At 49.6% G+C, this 12,095-nt stretch overlaps 2 protein-coding genes across 4 annotated transcripts in view; one reads left to right on the top strand and one right to left on the bottom strand.

Moving 5' to 3' along the window:
- The window catches only part of TBCD (tubulin folding cofactor D), a 163,258-nt gene that overhangs the window by 100,819 nt on the left and 50,344 nt on the right, over nucleotides 1-12,095 (bottom strand). The window lies entirely within an intron of this gene.
- On the top strand, nucleotides 1,537-10,798 carry ZNF750 (zinc finger protein 750). The gene is made up of 3 exons (XM_021680877.2): nucleotides 1,537-1,699; nucleotides 7,620-9,239; nucleotides 9,380-10,798. Exons 2-3 carry the CDS (start codon nucleotides 7,798-7,800, stop codon nucleotides 10,086-10,088), a joined length of 2,151 nt encoding a protein of 716 aa, XP_021536552.1. The 5' UTR covers nucleotides 1,537-1,699; nucleotides 7,620-7,797; the 3' UTR covers nucleotides 10,089-10,798.

Below are 12,095 nucleotides of genomic sequence, written 5' to 3'. Positions count from 1 at the left end.
CAGGATGACAGGGAAGCAAGCATGAGGGCAGAGGAGACAGAGGGCAAAACTCTCACTTTGCTCAAAGGGAAGTCAGCAGACAATATCCCAAACTGGGAGCTGGAAGCAGGTAGAAGGAACAGAAGTAGCAACAGAGTAATGTTATTTAGAATCAAGGAAGTAAACACCAAAATACTTAGCTAAGAAAAGGTACCGGTGCTGCTTCAAGGCAGAGATGGGAGGGGCAGCTGCCTGGCAGCATGCCACTGAGACATGGGGCCTGCTGTCCTCCCCTCCCAGTCTGGGCAGATGAAGCAGGACACAAGAGATGCCTCACTAACCACCCTCTTGGAGAGGCCTGGGAAGTGAGACCATTGGAGAAGAGGACTCAGTCATCCCGTCCAGGACACAAAGTGGATGACACCATGATGGACCCCCCAGACCAGCTCAATGAAGCATGCCATGCCCATGGAGGCTGGCCCACACTCCTGACGCACACAGAGAGTCATGAGAGGTAACAAAACGGTGGTTCTTTAAGCCACCAAGCTTTGGGATGGCTTGTTACCCAGCCGCAGGTAAGAAGAACAGCAATGAACTACTGTTTTGTGACGAGACTTACAGAACTATTTTTTTTTTCCCTTTAAATTATATGGACGCCCAATTTGGACAAAAGTAACTAAAAACTTTTTTTAAAGAGTTCAATATGAAGATAAAGCAAAGTAAAATCCTAAGCCTTAAATTAAAATTAAAAAAAACCCCACAGCATCTGGCCTGGCAAGCCTGACCTTGCACCACCATGCCAGATGTGCCATGCACGACAGCAGGCCCGACCCCAGCTCACACCACCCCTTTTCCCTGTCCCCAAACCAACACCACATCCAGCCTCACTGACAGCCACGGACTAAAGATCAAGCAGTTTAAGCAGCGGGGGGAGATAAACTTGCTCAAGAATTCAGCATCTCAGTTATATGTAAGAACAGGGGCAGTGAGAGGCACACAGCCGCCCTGCGGCGAGCTCGGTGCTCAGTGCCAGTCCTAGGCGTGCACTGGCAGGCCCCTGTGGCAAGGCAGCTGAGGTCCCCCGCAGCCCCCCACGAGGGGGACGGCAGGCAAAGATTCCCAGGCACAAGGGTGAGGAGAGAAAGGCAAAGAGATAGAAGGCTCACTCAGACCCTTCAGGGCGAGGACACCAGTGAGTGTGGCCTTCGAGGGGAGATGTTTTTAAGACCAAATCTCGGGGTCTACCTGCTGCTACTACATATGCTGAAGGTTCTGAACAAGATCCCACACACGGTGTCTTCGTTACAACATCAAACACTGGTCAGAGTCCCACCTACACCCTCTCAATCTCTTTCTAACCGCAAACACATCTAACCCTCCAGCCCAGGAACAGATGTCTGGGCAGCACTAAAATGGCATTCTCAAAACCAAAGCAGGGCGCTTCCACGAGGCACAGGAGTGGTGCTTGGCTTGCCAACCCGTTGGTGACGCTGCTCCTCAGCAGCTCGGTGGGTGCAAACACATGAATCGTAGCTGCGGGCAGGAGGAATATCAGGTGCATCTCTACGCCCCGAGGGCTCAACTCCTACACTTAAACCCCTCCCACTGGAACAGCCGGCTCCAGTTTCAGCCAGCGAGCGAGCGTGAGAACAGGTCCTGCTCTTGGGCACCATCAGCCACCGGCTCCCGACCTAACCGCTCCCAGCACTGCCCGTCTCTGGTAAGTACCCATTTCTTCTCAAATTCAAGTTTTCTTTCACAACTGCTCTCAGATGTATCTTGAACTAACTATATGGTTCAGTGAACCACCGGCCAGGTGTCTGCTCTGCCTTGCTCTACTCTCTGAGGATTACTCAGGACCAGCAGGTGCATCGCTGGAAAGGAGATCATTATTACAAAAGTTTTAATAAGGCTTACACTTTATTCTAAGAGTACGAACAAGTTTATTTGGAAATTAAGTCCTCATTTCTACATAAAATTTAAACTAAAACTCAAACATATGTGCTTATCTGTTCCTTACCTTAAAACTACAGTAATTTTCAACATTAAAAGATCATGTATATATAAACACATGTAAACATATATACATATGTGTTGAGACAATTGCTGAATTTACAGGCTACTTTTAAAACTTCCTGAAATTTAAAATAAGTACTGTCTTTTTTTTTTTTTTTTAAAGATTTTATTTATTTATTTGACAGAGAGAGACACAGCGAGAGAGGGAACACAAGCAGGGGGAGTGGGAGAGGGAGAAGCAGGCTCCCCGCAGAGCAGGGAGCCCGATGTGGGACTCGATCCCAGGACCCTGGGATCATGACCTGAGCCGAAGGCAGTCGCTCAACCAACTGAGCCACCCAGGCGCCCCTGTCTTTTTTTTTTTAAGGTTTTATTTATTTGACAGAGAAAGAGAGAAAGAGCACAAGCAGGGGGAGCTGGAGAGGGAGAGGGAGAAGCAGGCTCCCCGCTGAGCAGGGAGCTCAATGCGGGGCTCAATCCCAGGTCCCTGAGATCATGACCTGAGCCAAAGGCAGACACTTAACTGACTGAGCCACCTAGGCGTCCCTAAAATAAGTACTGTCTTGACATGTGCTTACCAAAACAAAAGGAAGAAAACCAAAGAGGATCCCTAAATATACAAAAAGGGTTTTTTTCCCCTTACAAAGTTTCTCATAAACCTGTTACGACAACAATTATTGACCAAATGGCCAAGTCTGACCAAAGTCAGATTTAATTTAAGCAAATTCTGTCTACATTTACTACCTTTATTCTGCATTAACAAAGTCCTCCCAATGTCTCAAACTGGTATTGTTCGGGATAAATGAGGCAGGTATGCCGAGGGGGGCCGGCTCTGGTGAACATGCTGTCAAACGCTGAAGCTGCATACGTTTACTAGTGAGAGCGTATGTCTGTAACTTGGGATCTCTGGCTGAAACTAGAAAGAGCCCTGCTTGTTTTTCCAGCTCCATTCTTCTAAACTCCCTTCTAGAAAACTGTCTTTCTCCCTAGGTCATGGTTGTCCTGAAGTTTATTCTTCATTTTAAAGAACCAAGAGTCTGGGAGGGAGTGGCGGTTAATCACTGGAAAAGCTCAATTGGAGTAAAACTCACAAATCTCGTTCTTGCGACACCCCAGTGGGTAGGCGACAATGGCGTGTCCTTGGGTTATGCAATAACGCCACATCACAATATTGTAATTATAGCATGCCCTTCAAAACGCTCTACCTGACGAGGCTCCTGCCAGACAGCCGGACAGCACCGAAGGGGCCATTACAGCATTAGTTCAGTTCATAGGTAACACGCATGACAAGCATACTTAGCCAGCCCGTCACAGCAGTGTCCTATAAAGCTAAGCTATAATTACCTCTATTGTGTCCTATCAAAGTTACAAAAAAAATCTTTTTCTCTTGTCTGTTTTTTGGATTTCAAACTCCTTAGAAACTTTTTAAACCCCATGCCAGCCACTATTATTCTTATCTTAACAACTGGCAACGACATTAATTGTCCACACTTAGGAACCTATCGAAAGATAGTGCATTGGCAATTTAGAACTTCAAAAACAAGCAAACAAAACCCTGTGGCCAACCGAAACCACAGGTTGCTCAAAGTGCTGTGTGGGCAGTTATGCCCAGACGCCCGGCGGGCCTGTGAGCAGGAGCCCCGCAGGAGGAGAAATGCGGCAGCCAGGACCGGCTCCCGGCACTTTCTAAGGCAAAAAAGTACATCAGTTCAATACAAGCAGATGTTTAAAATGCTTGGTGTCACAAAAGGGGCATCTTTAAATAAGATAGGAAAACCTCTGGAAGTTCACACAGGGCCCTGTGTGTGGCTTTAAGTCACCACCCCCAAGGTCTCTCCCCTTCGGTGTGGACGCTGTGTACATGGGCCGCTTAGCCTGACAGGACTCCCGAGAAGGATGTCGCAGAGGCAGGCAGAGGACAGACGCGACCCCGCATTTCAGTGACAGCCACTCTGACCCTGACGGGGAGGGAGGGAAGGTGCGTGAGGAGCAGCTCCCAGCACTTCCTGCTGATCAAGAGTAAACAACATTGTGACACACAAACCTCCTTGGAGGACCAAGCTAACATCTGACCTTTAAAACGTGCTAACACTGCAGTTCTCTAACAAAAGCCAAATCAAAGGGGTCCTGCATTATTAGCAGCTCTCCAGATACAGATTAACTAAGAAAGACACATGCCGTCTCCAGGAAAAGGCTATGTGAAACACCTCTCAGCACCTTTAGAAAAACCTCACCTCTCAGTGCAAATCCAAACCTACTACAAACAGTTAAAGTTCTCGATTGTGTTGTTTTGGCAACAATACCCTTTTTGGGGAATATTTAACACCAGCAGCTGCCAGCAAGCACCAAGCCCAGCGGATACAAACTGGCCTGGCAGAGACTGTCACAAACCGCGTCCCTAAAGAGGGCGAGACTGATAAGGTCCCGGGCAGTCAGGTCGAGTTCCTTCGCCCTGGTAAACCTCACAGGAGAACTCGCAGACTGACATCATGCTACATAGGCTGTTCCCTTCGAAAGCTTACCATAGCCTCCATTTTATCCCACTTATGTCTCTGACATTACTGCCTTTTTATGACCGAGTGAATACGCCCGTCTCCATCGGCATCTGAAGCAGCTGTGCTCCCTTGTTTTAATTAGTGAATTGTGCAACCCTGAGAGGTCAGTTTACCCATAGTTACTAACACTACTGCCCCTGTGAGCCCAGCGCAGGCTTCCCTTCCCACAGGTCAGCCCTGGGATACTCTCACCTCCTAGGGCACCGGCATGATCCCCAGAGAACCTATTTAACTGTCCTTGTATGCTAACTGAACAAAGAACAAAAATTCAGACCAGACTTTTACACACAACATCACTTGATTGAAAAAAGTATATATTAACATAAAACCAATTATTACCCAAATTATTCTTTTGGGTGACACTAAGATAAATATAACTTGCCTCCTATAAATGTTTGATAAATTTAACATAGGTTTATTTATGTGTTTGCCTAAAAGTATCAGCAGCGCTAAAGAAAACTGCTTCTAAAACTAACACATCGTTATTTAGCACATCTGAACCATTCTCCTAAGTCCTGAGGGAATTTTTCACTCATCTGCGCTCCAGGGTTTTGGATGCTGGTGGTGGTCTATCTGTGTCCACTCTCGGTATCACTGGACTCTGGGTTCACACTTGATAAAGTTTTGCAACTGTCATCATTTTGATCATGATGCTTCCAGCTAGTGATGAAATCACTTTTCGGATCTTTGCCATAACATATCCTATACTATCATGGGAACCTGACTTGCAGAGGTTCTCACGCCTTCAGAACCAGGGAGCATGGTGAGACGTGCCGGCACACGCCCGCTGACTTATCTAGCTGGCCCGGGTTGGCTGGAATCGCTTCCCGACGGGCGGCAAGGAAATTGTGCTTTTGTAGCCCAGAGCATACCTACCCCCCAAGGTATGGGCTGAAACTCATCAAGAGTTATTTCACATTTTTCCCTTTAATAAGAGGGCAAGTTTAGAAAGACGCAAAGCTATGCTTACATGTTGAACATGCTGGGTTCTGACACCGCCTTGCAGCCACGCAGTGGGTGGGAGAGGAGGTCAGGGGCAGGGTGAACCAATGAACCGCCCCCCCCCCCCCCCCCCCCCCCCCCCCCCCCGCCCAGGGCTCTGAGACACACCCCCCTCCAGTCACGGTCATAGGGCAGCCAAAAGTCTCGTTTCTCACCCAAAATACAGGCCTCACCACTACTGCTCTGCAGAAACTCCTCACAACAGAAGGGCCACAGAAACCACTTCTTGTAAATATCCATCTTTGGAAACAATGGATGATAATACAGCAGTTTCTCAGTTGGGGCAGGGGGAGTGCTTTTTTGTGTCTTTAAGGAATATGAATAAATGAGCAGAGAAACCAGTTTGCTGAGAATAAAATCAGAGAGCTTTCTCAGAAATGTAAGGTATCCAAGTGAAATCCCAAACTCCACCTGCTTCTACCCCTCCTGCCCCCATCGATGATCTCATCGCAGTGTGTGGGATGGCAAGGAAAGGCATTTCAGAGAAACTAACTTTTATTTTGTGAAAACAAGTCTCTTCAACTTCCCATATGTATTTCTCTATTTTTAAAAGGCTGTTTTCCAGATGAACATTCTAACCGCCCAAGGTCTAGAAGGTGATGCTTTACCCATGAAATCCCACGAGGCTCAGGACCGACCTCATTTGCCCAGTCCTTAAAGCAAAACTACATCTGAAAACAGTTTTGTTAAATCATTTCCTTTTAACTTTATTTTTAAGCTGTTTGAAAACATTTAGAAGCTGAAGCTCTTGAGTGAAAGAGCGGGCCCTGACGCCTCCCCTTGCCCTCCAGCCTCCCCACCCACATGCTTGCTCCTAGACACAGTCACTCCATGGGCTGGTCCGGGGCACCCAGCCACGCCGCTGGGCCATGCGAGATCCTCCCAGGCCTCATGTCTTTGTTCTCAGTTTCGGGTTATGAGGCAGAGAGAGTGCCCCAGGGGTGTGCGGAGCAGCCTCTGAAGGAAACCAGGCTAAGACCTCTGGTTAAGCCTGGGAGTGGGCAGGGATCAGGGAGAGGAGGGCCCTGGGGGAAGGTATAGAAGGCCAGAGACACCTGCAGCCCAGGACATTGCCAAGGACGGCCCCCGGCCCACTTCCTAAAGGGTAAGGCTAGGATAGTGTCCTACCACGATCCAACCATCTCTCAAACAGGCACCACCATTTGGAGGTAAGGTCAGGAAAGGCAGGCAGATGCCCTGGGCCAGACATGCTCTCAGCTGTCCACACTCATCTGTGTTTGCTGGCCGGGCAGGCATGGGGTGAGGGCAAGAACTTATTCCACAGTGCTCGTGAGGTGGGCAGTGGAAACACGGCAGCGAAGGAGAATGTTCGGTCCCCCTCACAGGGCTCAGAAACTCACCTTGATAGCATCTCAAAACCATCTGAGTCAACATAAACACAGCACTTATATATTTGTATTTGAGACAGCATAAATGCTACTTACAGATAAAGCTGACTTTTCGTTTGATTTTGGAAGCAGTAAGGTGGGACTGCATATTTAAATATTCTTTTCTAAGTACCAACAGGTAGAACACAACCTGATTAAACAGGACAGGACAGTCAAGGAGCACTGACTCCGTGTCACACTCAGACTTTCCCGGCTCTAAGTAAGCAATGTGAGTGTCACACACAGACCAGGCTCCCGTAGTCATGGTCAGCGCAGTCAGACCAGCACCACAGACTCCATGGACATGGATGGCGGGGAGGGGGTCCCAACAGTCACTTGGCCTCAGTCTACAACCTTCCCGGCATCAAAGGCCTCAGGTCACAGGGCAAAGATTCCCAAAGCTCAAAGAACTGCAGGTGTTCTCGGAGCTGACGCTAGCACACCCTACTCTTCTTGGCCCCAGGACAACGCTTTCAGGTCAGACTTAAGGAAACAGGAACATCGTGGGGGCTGGCGGCCAGGTTACAAGTAGGGAGCAGCTGGTGTTCATCTCATCCTCACACTGACGAGGATGGTGACCCCTCCGTACCTGCAGGTGATCTGTTACGAAGCCGGGCTAACTCCTTCTCCACCCAACAGGCTAGTGTCCTGACCCTAAGGCTCTGCTCCTCTGTTGCAGCACAAGCCCCAATGAGCAAGACTTCCCCTGTCAGACCCACAACACGTGGAGCTGTCTGCAAATAGAAGCACCTGGAAAGGAAGCAAAGGAGAAGCAGCAACCGCCAGATCATAATTAGACAGGAGCCAGCAGGGATTGGACCAGCGAGAACACCAGCGCCTACACCACAAGAAAGAACATGAGTCTTCTCAAAGAGCGAAAACCAAAAAAGCCGCATTACATCCCAAGGCCTCCAGGAAAGCCCTTTAAGTATAAGTGTTTCCAGTGTCCTTTCACTTGCAATGAAAAGTCACACCTTTTCAACCACATGAAGTACGGTCTCTGCAAAAACTCCATCACTTTAGTGTCAGAGCAGGACCGTGTCCCTAAGTGCCCCACCAAATCCAACTCTCTGGACCCTAAGCAAACCAATCAGCCAGATGCCGCAGCAAAGCCCACCTCCGCCAAGCCTGTCGCAAACGGGCTCCCACACTTTGATGCCAAGCTCCAGCAAAGCCTTGCCAAGGACGACGCAAAGGAAAACCTGGAACTGCAAGCACGTGGGCCCCACAGGTGCTCAGGACAGAAGCCTGCTCTCCACGAGGAAGCAGCACCCCTGAGTCCAGCTTCAGAAGCCAGCAGGGGCACCCAGCCCATTCTGGAAGGCATCGTGCGGCCCTCGGCATTTGTCCCGGTGGGAGAGCACAGACTGAAAGGGCCAGAACACGCTGAGGCTCCCGAAGGGCTGGCACTGCCCAACCCCACAGCCAAAGCCCCCTCCTTCCACACCAAGTCTGCATTCCATGCTCCCAGCTACCCATGGAAAGCTGGCTTGCCTTTCCTCCCGCCTGAGTTCCCACACAAAATCCCTTCTACAAAGGGGTTTAGTGCAATTTCCCCTTACGTGCACCCTGCGATCCCAGAGTACTCGCCGCACTTTTACACGGAGCACGGACTGGCCACTATCTACTCACCCTACCTGCTTTCTGGGAACTCACCCGAGTGTGATGCCCCCCTGCTGTCCGTCTACGGGGCCCAAGACCACAGGCACTTGCTGCCTCCCCCGGGGCCAGTCCCGAAGCACCTGAACCCCCCCTCGGCATATGACCATTACAGGCTCTTTCAGCAGTACCATTCCAACCTGCCAATCCCTTATGGGTTTTACAGACCAGAGTCTGCGTTCTCCTCCTACGGTCTCAGACTCCCACCCGTCTCGGGTATTTCCAGAGATCAAAGCTCCCACCTACTGGAAGAAGCTGCCCTGCTCTACCCGGCCTTGAGTCCGTCCAAGTCAAGTCCTTCCAGCACCCACAAAAAACACACCGAGTTTGAGAAGGAGAGCCCAACTCCCGATGCTAAAGATTCCTCCAAAGATGAGCAGAGGGACACAGAGGGAACCAAGATGAGCCCTCGAGCAGGCAGCGCAGCCACAGGCTCCCCAGGAAGGCCGAGTCCCAGCAACTTCACACAGACAAGTCAGCCATGTGCCGGGCTGTGCGGCCTCTCAGACAAGCCAGCCTCCATCTCCCTGGGAAGGCTCCATCAGCCCGAACACAGCCCGACAGCCTTCAAGCCTGTCAAGAAAAGCACCGAGTGCCCACATTCCCAAGCTCTGGAAAACAGAGACGAGTCTCCAAAAAGGTAAGAAATTTCATTTTCAAAATCTCCAAAGCATGTGTCTGGTTGTGCTCAATTAGCCAAGCTCATACATGCTCAAAATGCCTTTGACAGTAGCTTTTCTAAGCAAGGTTCCTACTAAGGCCTCTCTTTCCCTCTTTCAGTCTTGACGCCATGAACGGAGATGCTCCAGCTGAGACAGGAAGTGCCTCTCATGGCACAGAGGCCACCCCTTCCAGCCCAGAGGATGGCTCCAGGACAGCTCCGCTGAACCTCTCCAAGAAACCTGAGGTTAAACCAGCCACGCACAGCCCTGTGTACAAGGACTTTGCAGAGCTGCAGGACATGCCTCTTAATCTCTCCGTGAAAGACCCCTGCAATGCCCTGACTCCGAGACCCTCCTTCCACAACCCACTGCAAGAGGCAGGACCTGCCACCACTGCTGCTCAGAACACTGAGATGGAAAGTTCCGAAGATGGGCCAGACCACACTCAGACAAACCAAAATGGCCTTGACACTGGTGAGGTGCCATCAACAACCCATACCGTGAAGGCCCGGGACATGAGGGCGGTGGACAGCGGCGATGAGCAGAAACAGACGGCGGCTGTGGCCCTCTGCCAACTGGCAGCCTACAGCCCGGGGGACGTCCGGGTGGGCGATGGGGAGCCCATGGCCCCAGAGTCCACCTGCCAGCACGATGCACCCACTCTCGGTGCCACGCAGAGCCAGGAGGCTCAATGTGACCTCAGACCCCGAGGGCAAAAGAGGACAAGTCCAAGGGATGCAGGGAAGTCCCAGCAAGGAACTAAGAGGACGAAGCAGAGTGACACAGCCAGAGTGTTCACTCTTCGGAAAAGAACCCGGGTGTCCTAGGGTCCGGCTCTCGCAGGTTGCAGACACACCTCCCAAAGTAGGTTCAGCAAACCTTCACTGGCGCCTTCGCCTTTTCAATGTCGTTTCTTTTCTTCTCAAAAAAAAAAAGAAAGAAAGAAAAAGAGGCTACAATTTCAGTTCAGTTTCTGTAAATACCAAACATGAATATTCGAAGGTGCTTCTACTTTTGGTTGTAAAAATATTTAAATGACTCATACTCTTAAAACTGGGGGGTTAAACACTGCCTTTTGTTTTTGTAAAATGTCACACTGAATACATAGACTAAAAGACACCTTTTAGGTGTATGCCATCTTATAGGAAAGCTTTTAAAAATACTTTTCTTATAAATACCTTAGCACTAAAACAAACTGCTTTAACTGTTTTGCTATCAAATCTACTGTGTGTTTTCAAGTAAATAACAATGACTGAAAAAAATGCCAGGAGAAAACATTTCCAGCACTGTCATTAAAGTGCCCTATGTAAAAACGATGTGATGTGTTACGAGTGAGTAACACACAACATCAAGAGGCCATTTATGATTTATCTCCAGTAGGGAAAACACATTGCTGGTGCAGCGGTAGCTAGTGTCTTCCACTTCCTCATGACGCTATGGTGAACTTCCTGACTCATTCAGCCACACTTTCCACTTTCTAAAATGATGTACATATCGCTAATTTTCCAATAAACTCATAGGTGACTTTAAGAACACATGAACTCTGTGTGATGCTTTAGTCTGCCACAGCAAACAAAGGCGATGAGAAAGGGAGTAAGGTGAGGCAGCAGTGAAACAGAAAGAGAGCACCTGCCGTGCGTGTGTGAGCGAGCCACCGAGTCCGGCACACGCACCCACCTGGGGCTCCCCAGGTCTCCGTTCCTACAACTGCCTCCCGATGGCCCACCCCCAGGCCTTCACAGGACCCCTTCCTCCCACTTCTCCAGAGGGCCCCTGTCCTCCGACACGTCACCTGAGGTGACAAAGGGCCAGTGGGCACAGCCATGCAGTGCTGAGCCGTGCCTTCAGACAACCACATGCCGTTAACCCAAAACATCTAGGGTTACAACACAAACCCGAGGAACACGCGCACTTCCTTCACTAGCATGCCAGGGCTCTTTCATTTTCGTACACCAAAATGTTTTGACAAAGAACAAAAATAGGATACCCCTGCTTTCCGGCAAGTCAACCATCCTGCAGGAAGCAAAACCATACATCAGAGGGCACCCTACAGACAAGCTCTCGCCTCGTGCTTTACACACAACAACACAGACCTTCCGTGTCAAGGGCGCAAAGACTCGGAGACCACTGTTTTGTAGCTCACCCAAAAGTGTCATGCATCATCCTAAGTGATAAGAAGAGGAACCAGGGACAGTTAACGACGGTCCAGCCCTCCTGCAACCGTGCATGAGAGGAGACGCACACCTCAGAGTTCTCGGGGAAGGCAGAGGGCATTACTACTTGCAGATTTCCACTGTGGAGCCGTGTGTGCCTGCAGCACCACGACGGACCCCTCCTCACTGAATTCCCCCAGAGCTCACACATCACAGACACAGCCACGGAGACGCCGGCAGGCCCTTCAGATCTGTCTCTAAAAGCACAATAGAGGATGCCTGGGTGGCTCAGTTGGTTAAGCATCAGACTCTTGATTTTGGCTCAGGTCATGATCTCAGGGTCATGAGACTGAGCCCCGTGTCAGGCTCCACACTCAGCGGGGAGTCTGCTTGAGATTCTCTCTCTCCCTCTCCCTCTGCCCCTCCCCCACCCCACGCTCTCTCTCCTGTCTCTCTAAATAATAATAATTATAATTTATAAAATACATGGAGTCCTAGATCTTTGTAACAAAAAAACAGTCTTGCTGATTTTTTAACTATACCACCTTTCTGTATTTACTTGTGACCCAACTTATGAGCTCTTAGTTTTTAACCTTTACATATAAAAAGCAATAAACCCTCAAAAAGTTAAATATAGAGTTATTTCCCTATGACCCAGCAATTCCACTCCTAAGTATACAC

The sequence above is a fragment of the Neomonachus schauinslandi genome, chromosome 15, assembly GCF_002201575.2.
Source record: "Neomonachus schauinslandi chromosome 15, ASM220157v2, whole genome shotgun sequence".
In the NCBI taxonomy this organism is placed as follows: domain Eukaryota; kingdom Metazoa; phylum Chordata; class Mammalia; order Carnivora; family Phocidae; genus Neomonachus; species Neomonachus schauinslandi.
Note: the sequence above shows the minus strand (reverse complement) of the source record. Positions and strands in the feature narration are given on the sequence as shown.

Coding starts and splice junctions, on each gene's coding strand:
- ZNF750 (XM_021680877.2), top strand. CDS start 7,798: ATGAGTCTTCTCAAAGAGCGAAAACCAAAAAAGCCGCATTACATCCCA. Junction 9,240..9,379: donor AGAGACGAGTCTCCAAAAAG/GTAAGAAATTTC, acceptor TCCCTCTTTCAG/TCTTGACGCCATGAACGGAG.